This window comes from Topomyia yanbarensis, chromosome 2 (assembly GCF_030247195.1).
Source record: "Topomyia yanbarensis strain Yona2022 chromosome 2, ASM3024719v1, whole genome shotgun sequence".
Classification (NCBI taxonomy): domain Eukaryota; kingdom Metazoa; phylum Arthropoda; class Insecta; order Diptera; family Culicidae; genus Topomyia; species Topomyia yanbarensis.
The window spans coordinates 350,103,938-350,125,809 of record NC_080671.1 but is presented as its reverse complement, the minus strand read 5'-3'; the positions used below and the strand labels follow the sequence as shown (position 1 = coordinate 350,125,809).

The 21,872-nt window shown below is 37.4% G+C and overlaps 2 protein-coding genes across 3 annotated transcripts; both read left to right on the top strand.

The window, feature by feature from the left end:
• Window positions 1–5,684: 5,684 nt before the first annotated feature.
• LOC131684216 (uncharacterized) lies at window positions 5,685–13,493 on the top strand. The gene is made up of 2 exons (XM_058966899.1): window positions 5,685–5,840; window positions 13,005–13,493. The coding sequence occupies exons 1-2, from the start codon at window positions 5,791–5,793 to the stop codon at window positions 13,102–13,104; spliced, it is 150 nt and encodes a 49-aa protein (XP_058822882.1). The 5' UTR covers window positions 5,685–5,790; the 3' UTR covers window positions 13,105–13,493.
• Window positions 13,494–19,746: 6,253 nt separating this feature from the next.
• On the top strand, window positions 19,747–21,792 carry LOC131684214 (ribosome biogenesis protein NOP53). 2 transcript variants are annotated; one of them, XM_058966895.1, is made up of 2 exons: window positions 19,747–21,137; window positions 21,608–21,792. In XM_058966895.1, exon 1 carries the CDS (start codon window positions 19,855–19,857, stop codon window positions 21,088–21,090), a length of 1,236 nt encoding a protein of 411 aa, XP_058822878.1. In that variant the 5' UTR covers window positions 19,747–19,854; the 3' UTR covers window positions 21,091–21,137; window positions 21,608–21,792. The 2 variants fall into 2 exon arrangements, with proteins under 2 accessions (XP_058822878.1, XP_058822877.1); XM_058966894.1 differs by having other exon boundaries at window positions 19,749–21,133; window positions 21,608–21,786.
• The last annotated feature ends 80 nt before the right edge of the window (window positions 21,793–21,872 follow it).

Here is a 21,872-nt window from a genome sequence, read left to right as displayed (position 1 = left end):
TTAGGCTCTCGTGCTGTGCTTCATGCAGCCCTGGCTGTATGGCCCAATTGTTCGCAAAGACGACATACCATGAGACACAAAAAGGCGAAGAGGTGGACGAGCCCCGTTCAAAAGAACAAAGTTTGGAAGAGTAGATCCAGGGAAAGGCTCGAAATGAGATTGATTGAAAATAAGTACCGTAAACCGGGGTGACATTGATCACTTTTCGAAGTAATCATTGCATATTTTTAGACGCACACATTTTTTTCAAGTTTAATATTTTTAAACCATGTACTGATGTAAGGAGAACAAGATTGGATGGTTTTACCTAAAATTGTCCGCTTACAGCTATTTTTTCAAAAATGATTTGAAGTTGATGTCCGTTTCGTATTCTGGGGTGACTTTGATAACCTGCATGTTCACCCACATTAAGTTATTGATGTCAATGCTTTTAATTCAAATGTTTGTTTAATCTAATTCTGGAAAGATCCTCATTGTTAAATAGATGTTAATTGGTATTATACAAAATAATAAATGTACTGTAAAATTCGAGTAACCAAAATTCGCATAATTTGTATCCAACTAGAATAAAAGATTCTGAAAACCTTTAAAACTGCTAAAATTGTTTTATTTCAATGCTTTATCAATGTACAAAATGTTTCATCCATTTTAACACGTTGGAATATTGAAAAATGAAAAACAAGTTGCGAGTTTTAGCTTAAAAAAATTGAAATAAATGCCAACTAGTTTCACAAAAAATTGTATTTAAAATAAACAAACTCTTAAAAGTAAATTTGGTACATCCCACTCTAGAGGAAAATAAAATCTCACTTGCAATTTATTACTCTTGCTCAAATCTGAGATTTATTTGTTTTATAAAAAATAGACACTTTGTGGAGCTTCGTAAAAATAAGGTAAAGTCAAATTTCGGTTTTTTGTAGTTTTTGTACCCAAAAACCGAACAAAATACTCAAAAAGTATAACAAACCAGTATTCATAAGTTTAGAGTAAAAATCGTTTCAAACTAAAATGATTCGGTGGACTATTCTGGTTTAATAAGCGATCTACGAAAAAAGTTTCGAGTGATCAAAGTCACCCCGATGATCAAAGTCACTCCGGTTTACGGTACTTATACTTCTCGATCCAGGGGCCTGTTGTATTAGATGAATATAATTTATAACGAAAAGGAGATTTATTCGCATTATTTTGCCATCGGAGAAATATTCCATTGAGCCAGAGGGGATGTCTGTTGTCAGAGATACCTTCCCAGTAGTCAAAACTATTATGCGGGCTTCAGTACCCGCACAAAGGTTTCATCGGTGGAAACAGAAAATTAATGCAACGAAATTTAAAAGAATAGAGTAATTGGTCACACAGCCCGTTAACAAAGGGTATTTCAGAATAGCCACCACGTATTATCCGGAAATTTTCACTTTCACTTACATACACCATACCTGAATTTTCTCCACAACGAGTAGAAATCATTTCGAATCTTACTACCAACTCGGGAAAAAAAAAGTTTCGCCGGCCCGATCACATCTTTTCTTTTCTTTTGGTATTTTTTCTTCCTCTGTTGCTGCATTGTTTACCTTTCTCAATAGAAACGTATAGCATATAGTATTAGATAAAATTATATTATACACTAACTACGCGTCAATTCTTTGAACACGCATTCGTCGCAAGGAATCGAAAGTTTGATTATAGTACTGGGGTTTTTTCCGACGGGAAAATGGCCTCGGAATGTACCGTTAGGTCTCTGTTATTTTGAAATGGATCATTGGAAAATCGGTAGAGCTAACACCTACTACATCCCGAGATTGAGTTGTTTGCATGGAGTGATTGGATCATATGCAGAAAACTTTTTCTCACAATACCACTACCGGCCAGTGGGACGTAGAAGGTTAACACACACATACTGACATACACACATGGGCTTTAGTGATGAAAGTTTCGAATCGATACGTGCATTATTAAAAAGTTTTACTAGCCGGAAGACGACGAAAAGATTGTTCCTCTACACCCACGTAGTAAACCCGTAAATTTAAAATATTGTGAAAAAATCAAAATGTCCGTTCCTACCGTAGAAAATGTTCTCAGGTGGTTTCGTAATCGCAAGAGCGGGACGCGGAACATTCAAAACATATACGTCATGCTGGAACTTTGGATCGGTTGCTGAACTGGCTGATGTTAAGGTCGAACAAGAGGAATCAAATATACGATTCCAATCGTAGTACCGTCTGGAGTAGGTTACCGATCTTTCCGTGCATCCAAGCAACAAACAGGACGATGAAGCAGTATCTTGTAACCAAAACACGCACCCGGAAGTTGTACGATTGGCTTCTGACGAAGTACAGGAGATACTTTCTCAAGGATGACGAATTCTATGTCAAGATGAATTACAGGCAGGTTCTCGGACAAAAGCATTATCTGGCCACAGCACGGGGTGATCTTTCCTGAAAATACAAGTTTCGCTCTCGTAGTGATTTTGCAGTTGCGTTATGAATGTTTAATAAAATATCTTCATATCGACTAAATTACATTTTGCTTACGTCGAATCAATCCCAAGAAACCTCTTTTTATGTGCTTAAATTTAAGCGAACCAGATTTGAGTACAGAGCCCATTGCCACTAAGGTTTATTACTATCGAGTGATAACAACGATGTGAGTGAGCGAGATTTCTACACACCAACGAACTTCCGTGGTGAATAGGAAAGGTTAGTTCTCCCAAAGCTTCCGAAATGGCGACCAATGTATCTATTGTTGGCCTTAAATCATGCAAGTATCATTCGTGGCCACGATTCATCAACCCGTTTCGCCGGAACCGGAAAATTGATACAAAATAAATGAGAAAGGCATTGAACCATTAAAAATACTAAGGGGGTGTCTGGTGCAGTGGGCAAAGAAATCGACGTCTTTTTTATCCACTTAATTGTTGGTATCGAACCTCTAGAATAGTCTCCAGCAATCTCGGTGGCCACGCTGAACTTCTTTTGTTTTAAACAGCCATACATTCATCGCGCTTATTTGCTGCAACACACGCAGTTTTCAATCTATCGGCAACAATTTTTGAAACACTTACAGCGATAAATATACAATGTAAACATTACATTCTAAACTACTTCTACCCAAATTTTCACGAGAGAATACCCAGTGGGTTATTTTCTACAGCGTTTTTTTCGTGATGCATTTTGCTGTGGGATACCCTTTAACGGCGTTTTTCCCGAAACTGCGTCTTATCAATTTATCAAACACGATAACTCAAAAACTAATCAACGAGTTGACTTGGTTTTTTTATAAGAATGAACAATATATGTAGCCTGTCGATGGGCCACAGTAAACTGAATAAAACAAATCTCCCTATTATTTTAAAGAAAAGTGAGGGAAATTTAAAGTAAAATTTGAGATTTTTAAATTTTTATGAAGCTATTTTCCGAAAACCGAACTTTTTCCTTTTTTTTCTTCATCGAGTAACTACTAGTCTAAGCTTTACAAATCTTATTGAATTTCCTGTATCAGATAGGTCACGGCGCTCCTCGACGTGGAAATGGTTGGACGACTACTCTCGGAACGCTCGTATGTATGGCTCTGCGTGACTGAAAATATTTTTTTTTCGTGCACAATGAATGTATAGATAGATCTCAACATTACACAAAAGATCCACTGTTGCCTTGCCTTCAAAATCGTAAAACAAAATAACTTTCGGTTTGAGCACTTCACACCAGACGTCCCCCTTAAGATAAGTTTTCGAATTATGGAGAGAAGCAGACGCAAAAAAAAGCTCTAGGGAAATGCAGTTTTCCCGTTCTTAGCAAGATATATAACATTGTATCACCCAAGAACTTCGTTGTGAACCAGACACGAGAATATTTCAACACGTGATTGATTCACAATGGGCAAAATAAATAATTTTTTGTGTAAATTATCATTTGATGCCACGAAAATATTTTTACCAATTAGTAATGAGAATAATTTCGTTTACTGTGCGATTCAGCCATGATCTTTTAAAAAGCCATTATCAAAATTTCTACCAATGTCGTTGTAAAATATTCAAGAAGTTCACATCTTTCCGAGTAAGTTATGTCGCAAAGCTAAGCCACTGAGCAAAGCAAACGTAAAACAGAGTAATTGACAAAATATTTATCTAAAAGAGATGCTAATTTTTTTAACATTAGATTTCCAGCAATAATTAATCTTAAAGCAGAATTTTTAACACGTTTCACCATTCTGGTCATGATTGTACTAGATTGAGAATTTTCATTAAAGGGAACTCGATCCATAATAGATCTCTGAAGAAAACAAACCATTTTGCGTGCATTTAGATGAAAACAACTTCGTGATAAAGGGGAACCTTAGTATACGTTGAATGTCTAAGTCTAAGGATTGTAAAAAATGCTATGGCTACGGACCCGAAAACCAAAACAAAAACGAAATTATTCAGTAAGGCCTATTTACACACTGGGTTAACGTGAGTTTTACTTGTACGGTTGTGTTTTTCGAATTCGAGCATAGAAGTTGACAACGTACCCTAACGTTAAACCAAAATTCGTGAAACTGCCCATGTCAATCGTTTGTTTACCATTTATCTGTCAGTGTCGTTCTTATCGAACACGAGACCTTTCAATGGCCCACATTCCTCGGACTGAGTGCTTTTGAGAGTCCCGTGCTCGATTGGAATGACAGTGACAGATAAATGGTAAACAAACGATTGAGATGGCGCATCCTTAATAGATATCACGCGTGTTTTTTGAAAAGGGCCAATAAGCATACTGTCAAAATTTACTTTGAGAGGAAATTCTGGCCAAACCATCAATCGCCGATTATTAGTGACAGCAGTAAACGAAAGAGAAAACTTTTCTCTTTTATAAAATGCCAACCTCCACTCTTGGCGAGCTACGGTTTGTCCAGAATATTCTCTCAAAGTGAAATTTGACAGTATGCTTATTGGCCGTTTACAAAAAACACGCGAGATATGAACTATTTAACTTAATTATGTAACTGAGGGGACGCACGACATAAGTACATGGTGTCAACTACCCAACGATATTATTTCGCTAGCATTGTCTTAACTGAGATGATTCAGCATTCAAGGTCTATCGATCTGTGATCACAGAGTTGTTTGCTGAACCAATTATATTTCAATATTGCATAAGCTTCCGTCGATCCTCTCTAGATGATTCTTGCGCAAAAATTCACAACATCACAGTTTAATTTTCTATGAGCAAACACCGAAAAATGTACATATTTGCAATTGGGGTTCAGTAAACTTGTTGCACCTAGTGAAGGTTTACTCCATCAACACCAACTCAAAAAAGTACAGAATTATCCTGTGAATGCATGTTGCCAGGTAGCCTATTGTAAACGCCACACCTTGATCAGTTGGAATATTTGTTCCGTCTGCAGCTAGCTGCGTTCAAGACAATCTACCTACAAATTGCAAATATTATGATTCACGTTGCTATACAATCGTTGGAAGTTAGTGCTTATCTTGTCACCAAGGAGAACATTGCCAGTACCATTGATCACAATATCCCACTGTGCGTGCACACCATATTCACGTGCTTCATACATATCTGCAGTATTTGCATAAATACAACAAACATCTAGGTACCGAGGAAACCAGTTCTTCGGTTTTGAATAACATGTTTTCTGTGACTGTCAGGTCCGCAACGACGCAGCCACCGGCTAGGGTATATATAGGACTTACGTGTTGATCGGCAGGTATCATTCCAGAAGTACCCGTTGTCCAAAATTTACCTATTGTTGGTTTTTTACCATCTTTTTTGTCGCGGTAGTGAAAAGATTTTGGTGTCAATGTTATTAGTAGAATCGGATGCATCGTTGAAGTTCATTCCGTCCGTAAGGTAAGAATATGTGCGAAGGAGAACAGTTCTAACGTTATCGGCAAGAAAACCCTAACAATTTAACGATGGTGATCTAGTATTGGTAGGAGAATATTTCAAGAAAATTTGCATTTGAATTGTAAAGTGTTTACCTTCGAGTAATACTAATGCAAATGGAATTCAATAGTGTTCATGTGACATCGTAACTAGAAAGCTGATTTGAATTGAGATGATGCAATATTTGGATCAACTTCATCAGTTGTTGACTGACCGACTTTGAAGCGGAGTAGTGAAACAACATTTAGTTGCAATGGTTCACATTTCCTGTAATGATTAATCATTAAGTCGCAAATTATTGCATTTGACGGATCAAGTTGGGTGCAGGACTGATGATATATCTTCTTGCTAGTTGATTTAGCTGAACCACACGGATTGGATGAAGACTCGAATAATATCGAATCGTTCATACGTACATATAACAAATGACGACTCGCAATGCTTCAAGCTGAGAACAGGATTGAACACTCAAGGATTTTCAGTGGGCATTGAGTATCACGGCAGGGATCTTTGTAGCGTTGTCAGAAACTATTTTGGAACAGAATGAGAACAATTGCAGATATTTCATAATTATAAGAAGGAAAAAGAGACCATTCCAAACTGGCCTACAATGGTGAACAAAGGCCCGATCAAAATCAAACATCAAAATTACACCCAATCTTCTAATTTTGAGAAAGTCAAACAGGATTCTTAACCGAAAGCTGCAATAAAATTCGTCAAATGTCTGGTTGGACTTTAAGCCAAGTGTATTTTGCCAGAGTTGATAAGAAAAAATGTCCATTCAAGATTACATTATCAAGCCTCGAGAAGAAGGGATGAAATGGGTAAGAAGAAATAGATACATGATTGATAAAACTGTTTCTGATATTTTATCCAGGATCAACTATGTAATTCTAAGTTGAACAATACAGCAATACCATTTCAATAATTTCCATTTCAATTAATTGGATTCAGATCATTTTTTTTATTTTTTGATGTAGTAAAAAATGACAACTGACTATGACTTAAAAAATAATTGGCTCTTGATCCCCTACTGGAGGGGGTGGGCGTAGCGTAGTTGGTAAATCGATTGCCTTGTACGCAGCACACCTGGGTTCGAGTCCCGACCCCCCACATAGGGTTAGAAATTTCTCATAAGAGATTTTTCTAACCCGAAGAGAAATGGCCTTAAGGTTAAAACCTCTATAATCGAAATAAAAAAAAATCCCCTACTGGACTTTTAGTCGTAAATGAAAGAGGAAAGTGCATTCTGTCATATCCTGAAATTTCAGATATGCGTATTTTTTAATAAACTTGTTCCACTAAGCGCACCGTGCACGTACCAGTCTATTCAATTCGTCGAAATCGGAAAATGGTTGTGTGTGAACGTTTAAACAATGTCACAACTTTCTCATGGATGGCAAAACCGATTTGCATAAACTTAGTTTCTAACAAACGGTATTGTCCGTTTCATTGGAAACGCGCTATTCAATCATTTTGAGGCCACGATTTGAATTGGCGCATTTGGTAATAAATGCCGAAAAACGTAAAAAAATATTATTACCCAGGATTAATGAGCGCTAATTATTTACTTTAACTGAATTTGTCAATAAAACTGACTGGAAACTGTGCTATCAAAGCTTCAGGTTTTCGCATGTTTTATTTACAATAAGGTTTTTACACAAAATTGCACCACCTTTTCTTAAAGTGTTCCATAAAAAATACATTGCGACAAATCGTGCGCCGAATATCGCTACGAATCTTACTGCGACGAAAAATAATCGTCGCATCTCCTTTGGAAAAACACGGACAATATAATGCTCCCACAGGCCGCTAATAATGCCACGATGATACCAAATTTGTTAAGGCGGGCGTCTGGCGTAGGCAAAAAATCGACTACTTTTTTATCCTCTTAATTGTTAGTATTGAGCCTCGCTGATCTACTTTTGTTTTTTTATAAACAATACACTCTAAACTACTTCTACTCAAATTTTCAAAAGAAATGATCCAATGGGTTATTTTCTACAGCGTTTTTTTCCGTGATGCAATTTGATATGATATCCTTTAATAGCGTTTTTCTGTAAATCGCGTTTTTCAAATTGGCGAACACGATAACTGAAAAACTAATCAGCCAATCGACTTGATTTTTTATGAGAAAGTACAAAATGTGTAGCCTGTCGATGAACCACAGAAAACTGAATAAAAATCTCCCTATTATTTTTAAAATAAGTAAGTAAAATATGAGATTTTTCGGTTTTTCCGTTTCCGAATCTCAAACTTGTTTCAATCTTTTTTGGTTCATGGAGTAACTACAAATCTAATGTGGTTTTTGTTTGAGGCGAAACTGAGTTAGTTCCTAACCCCAACTGCTGTCAAAATGTATGAACTGACAGCGGTTGGGGTTAGAACCTGACTCAGTTTCAGGTTCAAGCGAAATCGCCATAAGCTTTACTATTCTTATTGAATTGCCTGTGTGAGACAAGTTTATCGAGAGTTATCGTGTTCGTCGCGGCGCTCCTCGACGCGGAAATAGTTGGACATCTACTCTTGGAACGCTCGTATGTGTGGCTCTGCGTTACTGAAAACATTTTTTTTCGTACATAAAGAATGTATAAAAAGATCTTAACATTACACAAAAGATCTATTGTTACCTTGCCTTTAAAATTGTAAATTAGGCAATCCATGAGACGTTAGTTTGACAATCCGGCGGTGGGTTCTGCCAACAAGTCATCTTTCGTTAGTCCGACTCATTTGATGTTGGATCGATTCAACGATATTGTCGGATGTCGCTCCCCTCGAAGTGACGCCAGAAGAAGTAAACAATAAATAATCAACTGATCAGAAAGTATTCCATCAATTCAATGTCTCTCAAATTGATATCTGAGTTGCCCCAAATTTGCATCACTGCCCATTATAAGTGGAAGTCCATTTCTTTCACAATATGACACAACCTTTTTGAAATCATCAGAAGCTGATGACTCATAATGCGACAACTATGTTATCAACAGTCATACTGTGATAGCACAAATATCACGAATTGTGAGCTCGGATATTAAACATACACCAATAGTACTATTCATAAGTCTACAAGCACGAAGAATTGTGCGTGGATTTGTCTTGCCAATCGATGCCTGATAAATCGTATTTTTATATGAACGCGATCGATCTGACAAAATCGATTTCTTTTCGAAGTTCTCGCCACTATTGAGCACTAGAATGATTGTGATACTATTTGTTAGTGACATTTACGGAAAATGTTTACGAAAGTTACATGCACTCATGAAGTAACTATTTTTTGTGAATAAATATTGTGGGGTTCTTCAACAAAAACCGTGACTAGCGCTAAACGAATTTCTTGTTTTTTTTGTTAGGGGAAACTTTGCCACTGCGACCACTATTCAGGTTATCTTTTGTGGCTGACCCTGTTTGCTCTACATGTTACAAATTGCCCGAATCCAATGTAGTTGGAAGCGAGTTGTTTGTTTGTCCACATGTGTCGTCCCAACCGGGTAGTACATTATTAATGTAGCTGAGGATCCGTTTGGGACAGGTATGCCATATCTCGTGACGCGTCATAAGATGCCTTCCGAAGTATCGCTCCCTTCGAAGAAATAGTACTGCACACTGGCAGAGAATATGTTCCGAGCTCTCGGGCTCGTGTTACAAAATCGACAAATGTCATCTTGACTTTTGCCAATTTTTTTCAGATGATACTTAGCAGGACAATGTCCCGTAAATAAACCTGTGATTATACATAAGTCTTTACGTTTTAGATCCATTAATTTTGTGGCTCTCGTTGTATCTTGATGTATGAATTTCTTAGCTTGTCGAGTTGGTCTCTTGCCCAAACCGAAAGTTCTAGTTTAATGGCACAGGTAGATATACCTAGAAATGATTCTGGTCCAACAAACGTGTTTGATTAACCACGCCTGGCTAATTCGTCGGCCACTTCATTACCATCGATTCCTTGGTGGCCAGGTACCCAGAATATCATTACTTTATTCCGAGTTGCCAGTTGTTGTAAAGATATGATGCACTACCAAACCAGTTTGAACTCACATTTCGACGACCTTAATGCCAACCGTGCTGCTTGGCTGTCCGAGAAGATTGCGATTTTTGCATGTATGTAGTTTCGTTTCCTACAGACCTCCGAGCAGGTGTATATTACATATACCTCTGCTTGAAAAACAGTAGGCCACTTTCCCAATGATATCGCTTCTTTAATTCTCGGTCCGTAGACTCCCGAGCTAGTCAGCTCACCCATTTTAGAACCATCCGTATAGAATGATATTGTACCTTGAGGCAGCATAGGACCCTCTACATCCCACATCTGACGATCCACTTTGTGGACCTCATATGAGATATCGAAGTTCGGTTTAGCCTCCATTTTATCTTGAACTGTTGTCAAGACAGGGTTTAGTTTGAGTTCCTTTCTAGGGGCAGATCACTTGTGATGCATTTTTAAAAATCAGCGAAATTAAATGCATTTATTTCCATCAAAATAGAAATTTATAATGTATTTTGCGTTGCGTGCTATGTTGTTTGCGTTGCGTGTAAGACGTCAAACCCCTACAGAAAAACTAGCCCTACATTTAACAAAATGTCGAACAAAGTGGATCAGCGTAGGACGTTTGTTAAATAAACTTTTCTGCGAGGCAGTGCAGAGCTGATGCAAAAATGGAAATGAAATGCATTTTTTTTTAATTTGATGCAAATTTGTTATACATTCTTAGAGTGATCTGCTCCTAGGTTCCTTTGTTATACTCAGGTGACCATTTAAATCCCCATCAAATAGTGGTTTACCCTTCAGCACTCTCAGAGAGCCAAGCCTCGTCTCCCTGACCGTTTTTGCAGGGTTCACGTTGAGTCCCTCTTTGAAACACCATGTCATGATGAAGTTTAGAGCTAGTTGAATCCAATCGCTTAGTACAGATTCATGTTTTCCTCTCACAATTAGGACAATGTCATCTGCATATCCAACAATTTCGAAACCCATTTCAGTCAGATCATTGAGAAGATCGTCCACCACTAGTGACCAAAGCAGGGGTGATAGCACACCTCCCTGGGGACAACCTCTATTGGTTGTTATAGTTGCTTTCGTGTCTCCCAACGTTGCTGTGATCTCTCGACTCTTGAGCATTGCAAGAATCCAGTCCTCTATCGGTTTTTCCACTCCTCTTTTTCCAGGGCCTTGTGAATTGATATGTAGGACGTATTATCAAAAGCACCCTCGATGTGTTGGGTTGATGACGAATCTATTTCGTTAATAGCAAGAATTGCTAAAAACATCTTTCGTAGTGTAGTGATGAGCATTTTCAAAAAAAAACAATTCTGCCTGATAGATCGCTTTAATGTAAAAACCTATTTTAATCCACCTAGCGGTGCAATTGTGCCTTTCTCAATCATGAATCACGAGAATGTGTGCGTTGTTTATATTCATTAAAAACTTTTAAATGCATATATTACATTTTATTATTATACATCACATGACAACTATATACAGGAAAATAAATCATTATTCGAGTTCTAAAAATTTGAAAAAGAAAAAACAGCCACGGTAATATTGAACTGAAAAAAGGTGCGAAATCGGCAGTCTCAAAAAGTCGATTTTTATAAAAAAAAAATTTTCGAGATAGCATAAAATCTCGACGTTTCATGCATTTTAAAGATGTTTGGCATCAAAAATACGAATTCGATTTCTGAAATTTCATGGGGTCCCCCCTTTGCAAAAAAAATTTGAGTTCCGGCTTATATGGGAATTTCATATGTGACCGGACGATTTAGTCTATATTTCCGGACCCATATAAGCGATCCGTACGAAATTTTATAGACTATAGCTATCATTTGGGACTAAGTTTGTGAAAATCGGCCCAACCATTTCAGGGAAACTGATGTGAGTTCGTAAATTTTGAAAGATGGCCGCTTTTCCCGGGCACTTCCGGAACCGTCTATGGTGGTCAATGTAGTCAACGAAAGTTTGTTTGGCCGTCGGTGACCTAGAACTGCAAAGTTAAGTTATTTGAGAGACATTTTAGCGAAATTTTTACCTTTTTTGCTTCCATCGGAGTATCGGTTTGAATCATAATTTGCTATGTGATCGCACGCCACAACCAGTAACTCCGGAACCGGAAGTCAGTTGAGGATAAAATTTAATAGCCATTTACGGGGACGCAACATCTTTCATTTGAGACTAAGTTTGGTTGATTCGGTCTAGCCATCTCCGAGAAACCGATGTGACTGTTAGTCTGAATTTGGATACTTCCGCCGGGGCTTCCGGAACCGATGATGGTGGCCAATGTGACCAAAGAGACTTTGAATGGCTGTTAATGACCTAGTACTACAAATCGAAGCAGTTGTGCTCACATTTTGGAAAAATTTTCACCATTATGCATTCATTGCAGAATTTCTTAAAATCGACATTTTCTGCGTGATCGTACTCATCACCCTGTAATTCCGGAACCGGAAGTCGGATCCATTAGAAATTCAATAGCAGCCTATGGGAACGTTGCACCTTTCATTTGGGACTAAGTTTGTAAAAATCGGTTCATCCATCTCTGAGAAAAGTGAGTGAGATTGTGTTCGCGTACACACACACAGACGCACATACACACACACATACATACACATACATACATAAACACACAGAGACATTTGCCGAACTCGACGAACTGAATCGAATGGAATATGTCACTCGGCCCTCCGGGCCTCCGTTAAAAAATCGGTTTTCAGAGCAATTGCAATACCTTTCTATTGAGAAAGGCAAAAAATCAATATTTCGTACCACCAGATTTTAAAAACATCGAAAAAATACCTTCGCCTTATTGAAGTTAGCTTGAAAGATATTTAGCCAGGCATAAAATCATTATTGCCAAAATGTTTCCAGATGTATAACCTTTCCAACAAATCCTTGTTTGTCAAAAACAGTGCAAAAATACCATCGCGCGAGCTCGCCAGAAAACTGACCGATTTGACCCCACTCTACTCTACTTACATTTTCGAAGTTTATTCAATCACGAAAGCTGGACTTTCGCCGTAAAGAATTTGTTGAACGTAATATTTATGCGAGCTATGAATCAAATCATTATAACGCGGTAATTCAAACGTTTGTTCATACATTTTAAATGCACCCTTTTCTTTTCTCCCAAACAGGCTGATCAACAATCTAAGCCTGCGCAAAGGAAGCCGCACAGGAAACTCGGGCAACCCGTTGGAATTTCAAGTACTTACCCAAATTCAGTACGTACCCTGACAAGCTGACACCCGAGTGCTCGTCTCGCAACTCATTATCCTGAACACACGCGCATAATCACAACAATGGTTCAAGATCAGTCGAAATCCCGTAGCACCGGTGGCAACGGTGCTTACCGTCAGCCGGAAAAAACATCGGCAAACTTCCAAGGAATTCAAAAAATGAAAATGACCTCCGCTAATGGGTCCGCATTTGGCAGTTCTAAAAAGGATGAGCACAGCAGCTCGAATAACGCGAGCGCTGTGTGGGGTCCACACTTCAAAAATCGCGATCATTTCGTTAGTATGCACTTTTCCTAGATCGATCGGAGTCGAAGTATTAATTGATGTTGCATTTGGATATTTGGTCTGTATGAATATTTGATTTCAATAAAATTATTGGATTGGAAATTTTATTCTAAGCGACAAGCATTCCGAAAATTATATATGCCAAAGCTGCTGAATTAGAAAAAAAACTACGTCGGCGCGCCTTGCGAGACCCAACTGGCTGAAAGAACAATCACTGGTAATCCGCTTCGATGACAGCAATCATTGCAGAAGAACAGTCAAGGTGCTACAAAAGTGTCATAACTACAGTTCACGTAGTCATGCAAGAAAAGCTTCCCATTTAAATTAATCGATTAGCCATACTGGCGTATATATAAAAGATATAGAATATATTTAATAAGTGGTGTGAAGTGTAGGAAGATAGGCGAGTCTTAGTTATACGTTAATCTGTACTGATCGGTAAAGCTAACTGTAAATCGTCTTGAGGCTCACTAAATTCCTATTGGACTAAATAAAGAAGAAAGTTACACTCGACAGGAATATTAAATTGGATCAAGGTAATATAAGCACAGACTACAGCCACTCATTTTCTAGTGTGTTACCCCTCAGGCTTAGGAACAATTTTTCATTAGTGGTCTATCCTCCGCATGTTTGTTCATATGGTAGTGGCGCCATCATCGCAAATGAGACTACAGTCTCAACAACAAATATATTTAAAATGGTGGATAAAGTGGACAGTGACAGAGCCAAACAACCGAAACGTGCAGCAGAGTCATCGATACACCATAGACAGATGCTTGGTAACCAGATCAGCAATTTTGATATCTTTTTGTAGAATTGTAGCTAAGTAGCCAGGGCCCAATTCGAATAAAATCAGTTAAAATTGAACATTGGAAGAGTGCGTTTTTAAGATGAGTGGGTAATGTCAAAGACATAACCGGAGTGAAGTAAAATACGCTTAAGCTGGTCAATTCGAATGTGTTACTATCTTCTGAAATATTGGAGCAAAATCAAGTGATACGGCATGCCTGTAAACATCGAGCTTTAATATACTATTCGCCAGTAGGAAATATTTAAACATTTTCTATAGATTCTTGTATGATAGCTCCATATGCTCCATTCTTCTGATACTCCAAATGGCGCCTGTACGTGCCATAATAGCTTCAAACATGACACTGTTCGTAATATATCAATAATTTTTATGTTGACACAAGTAGTCATCCGCCCAGTAATTCATCCATTTAACATTTATTCAACGAACGGCCAACATTCCTAATGAGATGTTGCTGTGAAGCCACCACAAACAACTAAATGTCTGTCTCAATACTACGAACAAGATAAAATTGGCCATCATAGACACCATCCTCCATATTAAGCCGTTAACAAAGAATTGTGATTTTTGCAGTGGTCAAACGGAAATTTCTTTGAACAATAACTTTAGTAGACCTGGCGCCAGATCGGATAGAGCTCGATTTTCTTTTTTGACTACCTGCGGGTCTAGATCCTACCCAGGTAACCAATAAGCAAGCTGAATGCGTCTTAACGGCTACTTGATAAGCACTTAAGTCGTTTTAAATGCTATTTAAAAGTCGCTTTTGGCAAAATATACGGCTACATTACTGCTGTGCTATGAAAATGCTTTTTTTACTACTGTTGTGCATTCAGAATGCTGCTTACTGGCAAGAAGTTTTTAAACAGTTTTTCAAATGCTGATTAACAACAGTTATGCATAACGAATGCCAGCATACTGCAAGAAGCATCCGGAATGCAAATTTTACGCTACTTTACTGCATACACTAATGCTTGTTGGTTACCTGGGTAATATCGTTTTTCTAAACGACGCACAGTGGCTGGAGGCTGGCCAAAACCTCCAAAATTTATTTTTGAAATATTTATATTTTATATTTTTTCTAGATTTCTCATATATTGAATGATGTATATTCAAAATTTTATGATCATTGGATAAGAACACGATTTTTAACATGAGTTTAAACGTAGCAAAGTCCGGACTTTTTATTGATTTTCATTTCCGAAACCACCATTGCTCTGTTCACTTCAAATGCATGTTGCTCTTTTGATTTTCGTCCGATTTTAGCACAACTAGTTTCATTGTGTAGAGGAACGAAAGAACTTGGTTAGTGAATAAAATACATTTGTTAAATTTGCTTGGAACTATGACTTTTTAGTTTAAATATGTTTGAGGTGGTCAGATCAAAAATACTTTCTTCACTAATGTATTCTGTACAAATTTCGGAATCATTTCGGAACGGTCACATAGTATACATTCTATGGGAAATAAGCTCTACTTTTCGAATATCATGGTCTCGTTCTGCGCCTAGGTGCGCAAAAGGTTTTAAAGAGATTTTGAAGCTTTGTTGCTAATATGGAGGCGCATGGTGTTTTGTGTAAAATAGTTAGATAATCTACAGTAAACCAATATGTTATACAGTAGTATTCTTCATTTTTTATGATATTGCTGACATTGGTGAACAGTAACGGAAAATCTATGATGAAAACGGGATCATAGTTATAAGAAAGGTTCAATGACACTGTATGGAAAAATGCATTTAATATTTTACGACTTTTGACATCAAAAATGAGCTCAGCACCTCAAAATTAGCTTAAATTGTGATTTTCAGCCAAATTAGGTAACATTTGAGGTTTTGTCCGACTTTTGTTTGAAGACCCGCCACTGTGCCTCGCACAGGTTGTCGAAACACGCTCTCTTGCTACTCTTATGGCGATTTCGCTTGAACCTGAAACTGAGTCAGGTTCTAACCCCAACTGCTGTCAGTTCATACATTTTGACAGCAGTTGGGGTTAGGAACTGACTCAGTTTCGCCTCAAACGAAAACCACATTAATGGTCTTATTAAGGGCCAATTCCGCTGCTCGAAACACTTAACGTGTTTGTCGCTTACGCTAGCGCTATGTTACTTCGCATGCATAAATTTGATGCTATAATTTAGTTGCCATTCGCATATTCGCATGTATTCTTGAATGATTACGCGCGGAACGTGAGTCTGATGCTTAATTTTTAATGCTAGATGCTAAAAGAGTCAGTTTCCCCATATCACTAGAGTTCCCGGTCATGTCGCCGTGGAACGTTTTATCTAGTGAGCATGAGCGTCATTGTTTGATTGGTTCAACTGAAGGCTCTTATAATCGAGTGTAGACTTCCGGACGTGACCAAGATCGCGCGAGCGGTGGGTTTGTTTTAATATGTGTAGATGATTGCAATTGCGTGTTCGGTATGTGTTATCGCGAAAGAACCGAGTGTTTGTACGTTTGAAATTGGAGAGATTGTGAGTGTATATGAGAGAATATGCAATTAATTGTGTTGGAAAGTGTTAGTATGCATCTAATTTAGGATATAGTAATAAAAGGGTTCATAAGATGCCGAATAAAGAAACAGGATGCAAAGAGATTAACTAGAAGTATATGAATTGATATTATTTTTGGTATGCATCAGTAGTGGAAAAGCAAACTAATAGAACTACAACAAAAACAGGATTACATCATGCTATACTGATCGAGAATGGATGATTCACATGCGTCGGTAAACTAATTGTACACTAATTTACCAATCCAATCTTCCCGAATGAATGGAATCGAATGTACATATTGAACACTGGATTTACCAACTATTCTATCATATGCGCCAGTTCTACATCCATTCCCTGATCCAGCTGTCCAAATTCCCAGACGAACACACACAGATAGATAAACAATAAGCACGCAACCATTGTACACTAGAGTGGGACATGGTTATATGAAAAAAATAAAATTTGGCTCCGAGTAACTTTTTGGGTCCCATTTAGCTCCCAGAACAACTCTGCAAATTTTTAGCTCGATCGGTGAAACTATATTTTTGCGCCCACGGTTTAAAGTTTACATGGGATTTCGTATGGGAAAATTGTCTTTTGCAAATTAATTCTTCCAAGAGTCGCCCGTTATCTCCTAAAAATAAACAGATGTCTGATTTTTATAGGAAATTTGTCAAGGAAACAAAGTCTAGAAGACTGCAAAACGATCTGATGCTTGTGGAAAATGTTATTAAGCAAAAACCGATTAATGCCCTGAAGATTGATGAAAATTTCAGTTTTCATAGCATCACTGCTTCTGACGGTCTAATTATATACAAAATTTTTAACTTTCTCTTATTATGTACAAAAGAAGCCTCAATTTATCCCTCAAAACCTTGCGAAGTTGCCAAATAGTATAGATAAACGATTTAGATACGTTAAGAGAGGATTAAAACAAAATTGCGTATAATTGGACAACCAATAGCAGTGGTGCTGGAAAAAATGAATATTTTATCAATCGTCAGAGCATCAATCGGTTTCTGCTTAATAACTTTTTTCTCAAGCATCAGATCGTTTCGTGGTTTTCGAGACTTTGTTTCTTTGTTAAATTTCCTATACAAACCACATAACGATTTATTTTTAGGAAGTAATGGGCGGCTCCTGGAGGAATTATTTTGTAAAAGTTAACTTTCCCATACAAAATCCCATATAAACAAATAAACAGTGGGCGCAAAAATATAGTTTCACCGATCGAGCTGAGAATTTGCACAGTTGTTCTAGGACCCAAATGGTACCTAAAAAGTTGCTCGGAGCTGGAATCTATTTTTTGTCCCACCCTATTGTACACTAGTACTAAAAACTAACTAATAGATTTCTTCTTCTACATTTCTTTATTTATTTTATTGACCTGTGCACGATGACGAAGCTGACCAATGAATCGACACGCAATGAACCCCACTCCGAGCTGTGCCCACAAACACTACCATTAAGCTTTTAAATAATGTTTGCAAACACAGCCCACAGAAAAGGCCAATTCGCGGCGATCTACCAACCTGCCCCGCCAATGCGCTCAGGTTGTTGGCTGACTGTTAGTTTGGGCTGGTGCGGAGTATGAAAAAACACAAAACATAAAAAAGGCCCATAATCAGCAAACAAGCGACACTTTTCCGAGATATCAGTATAAAAATTTACTTTTTACTCGGCTGTGCGGGGATTTGGCTGATTACAACTTAGTTTGTATGTACATGCAAGTCATTGGTTTGAATTATTGTTTGTGTTTGCTAATACATCGCACATTCTTTTCATTGTCAATGACATTTTTTCAGGGCGAAATTGAATTTGTAATTAAACTATAAATGTTACAAGAGCAAACCATCGAAGCAGCAAATAGAATAAGAAAAGGGTTCTAAATGTGCTAATTTGAGAAGTCCTGCACTTAAAAGTAAAAAAAATAATGTTCGTGTATTGGGCCTCGAACCCAGGTCGGTTACGTTCGTCATGGTTTGCTATAATCGTGTCAATTTTTGTAGTAAGTACAATTACCTTTGTTAAACACATAATTCAGCCAAAAGTCAAAGGTGTTATAAAGGCAAATGTATAGGTAGAAACAACCTTTTGAAGACATGTAGTGTAGCTTAATGATTAAAGGTAATACTATTGGTAACAGCACCATTTGTTCAACTCGTAATTCAGTCTAATTAAGATGGTTGAATAAAATCATTAATGTTGTCGCTGCAACATTTGTTAGTGGTATAGTTCAGCCTAGTTTGACCTGGTGAATACTATTGTTGAAATAAGCTGAATAAACTGTTAATGTTTAAATAGTTCAGCGAATGTTTTATTCAGCTCACATAGCCTTTAATCTGCTTTTAATCAGACAAGTAGTCTTATAGTACAGCTCCTAATGTTTGTCGGAATGTATCAAACTCACGGGCCTAGCATATGCAAGAGCGAGATAAACTATCAGTGTTAACAGCGGCATGCGACCTCTAGTAGTTATAATCACTTTTGCCACCCGAACAGAAATGTACAGTAACAAAACCATGATTTTCACTGTGACTACAGTAATTTTACAATAATTTACAGTAAGTTCTAGTGTTATGCTACAATACAAAAACAGTAAACGTTTCTAAATAAATTACAATGTAAACTCGACTTTTACAGTAAAAAGGGGTGTGGTTATGTACCTTAACATTAAAAAATCGATTTTTCTCCCCACATTTTTTTCTCGAAATCAGAAAAATCTAATGTGAATATACTGTATTAGTTTTTAGCTAAACAGCAAAATTGATTGTTACATGAAATTTGATTGTAAATCAACTGCGAAAACTCTGCGTCGAACAATGTTAAAACAGTAATAACTATAATATTTATTATTTTATGATTGTTTGTAGGGTAAATGCTATTGTGAAATTCTATCCGGGAACAAGCAAAATTCAACTTCATTTTGAAAATTATTTTTCCTGCCTTTTTCAAATGTTTGACGCGAAGATGTATTTGAAAATAAGTAAAATCAAATAACTTCACGTTTGGGTAATACTGCGATAGTGTGTATGGTAAGACGAATGACGTTAAATTGCTGTTTATTTATTTTAGCTGCAACCACGTTGGTTGATCGTTCACCGCGAGTTAAGTTCAACCCGTTCAGTTTCTATTAAACTAAACTCCCAAAACATTACCATGGGACGTGTTTCAAGGAAAAATAAGGCATCATGGAGAAAAAACGTTGATATTACTGATGTTGAAACGTTCTTGGAAGAACAAAGACAAAATGATCGCATTGGAAACATCGAACAGAAACCTGATTCTGAGCTTTTTTCTAAGGAAGGTGCTAATTTCGAACAAACGGCGTTGAAAACCTCTAGAAAGAAACGTTTTCATGAGTCTCCCAAATTTTGTTGGCCTCTACAAAACTCTTCTAAAGTGCCAGATCCAATTGTTAAAAGAAACATTAAGAAGAAAATATCGAACCCAAGTAGTCGTCCGGTTAAAACAATCACTACTATTAAACCGAAAATTCCGAAAACAAGATCGTTTAATGTCGACATCTGGAAAAATGATACGGTTCCGATCGCATTGAAAAACGAATGGTACAACGAAAGCACTGTACTGCATAACCTGAAGCATACGGGAAAACCAATCGTCAAAGTAGCACCGTCAACACATGCCAAGCCAAATGCTGTTCCGAACATAGAAGTGCCTTCGGGTGGCTCCAGCTATAATCCTTCAATCGATGATTACAACGAATTGAAACTTTCAGTTGTGGAAAAAGAACGTAAATACATAAAAAAGATGGAACACCTTGATCGGGTAGTCACGAACAAGTTCACCAAGTTATCAAAAGAGGATCGCGAAGAGATGATCTGGAAAGAAATGTCGGAGGGATTACGCGACAACGATGATGCATCAGATAGTGATACTGATTGCAGCGAAAAGGAATATAGTTCGATAAACCCACCGGTAATGAATAACAAAAAGGACCGCAAGGCTAAAAACAAGAAGCGTGCTGCAATATCTAAGCGGAACGCTGAAACCATCGTTAAAACGGAACTGAAGAAATTCAAAGATATTGCAAGGATACCGCAGCTGAAATCGGAACTGGATAAAAGGCAGTCTAAAATAAAACAAAAGCGAGAAAATCGTAGTAAACGATTGGAGGAGAAGGCTAGAAATCCTCGCCGAGTAGCCTACCTGCAGTTCGAAGAAGGTGAGGCTGATTTTGCTGAACCTACAGAGCTTTCGGATAGTTTGCGGAGAATGCTGCCGAATAAAAGTCTGCTGGTGGATCGTTTTAAAAGCCTCCAAAAGCGAACGTTAATAGTACCGAAGAAACATCGAGATGGAATACTTCGCACGAACAAATCCACGCTGAAGAAATGGAAACGTTACGCTCTACCAAGTCACAAAGAAACATAATGATGGTTAAAGCTTATAGTTCCCCCAAATAAATGTTGAACGGGTAGGTTAGTTGTGAAATGCTGCTGTTTTCCTTTTCCTCATCATCCTATTCAAACGATTGGTCAAGCCGAATATAACATACTTCAATTGAGCCCTTGACTGAAAGTTGTATTGTAATTTACATATAGGAATTACTTAAGATAATAGTGATATATACACATTGTCAAATACTGCAACATTATCACATAACTATTTTACTAGCTTAATTAAAACACTTTTACCGATGTCTTCCGTTTTACGGAAGATATCGGTAAAAGTGTTTTAGTATAACATTACACTAAGCCGTTCAAAAACAGTGCTGTTGTTAAAGTGTAGTTTAATTAGCAAAACTGTACCTCTCACGTTCACAGAACGATATTTAAAATTATGTTCAGCGAATTGCAGTATTCAAAGAAAAGTTTGCACTACTAAAAACTTATCGATTCTAATTATATATTATAATTCGTAATGGTTTTCACTTTACCTTTCTCCATAGGCTGATCAACGATATAATCTGCGCTAGAAAAACGTAAAATCAACCAATAACTTGGCTACACCCACACTCAACAATAGCATCTAATAAATAAAAACTTTCAATAAATTTATAGAATTGTAAATTTTAAACCATTTCAAAACTTTCATTGCGACGTGTCGGCCATTCCAAAGCCACGAAGTTCCCTGCTTTCGTTTTACCCAGAAAAATGTAATTATTCAAAATTAAGACTTTCTGCTTATGAACTCAGATTAAATCAAACAACTCG

Coding starts and splice junctions, on each gene's coding strand:
- LOC131684214 (XM_058966895.1), top strand. CDS start 19,855: ATGGGACGTGTTTCAAGGAAAAATAAGGCATCATGGAGAAAAAACGTT.
- LOC131684216 (XM_058966899.1), top strand. CDS start 5,791: ATGTTATTAGTAGAATCGGATGCATCGTTGAAGTTCATTCCGTCCGTA. Junction 5,841..13,004: donor AAGTTCATTCCGTCCGTAAG/GTAAGAATATGT, acceptor TCTCCCAAACAG/GCTGATCAACAATCTAAGCC.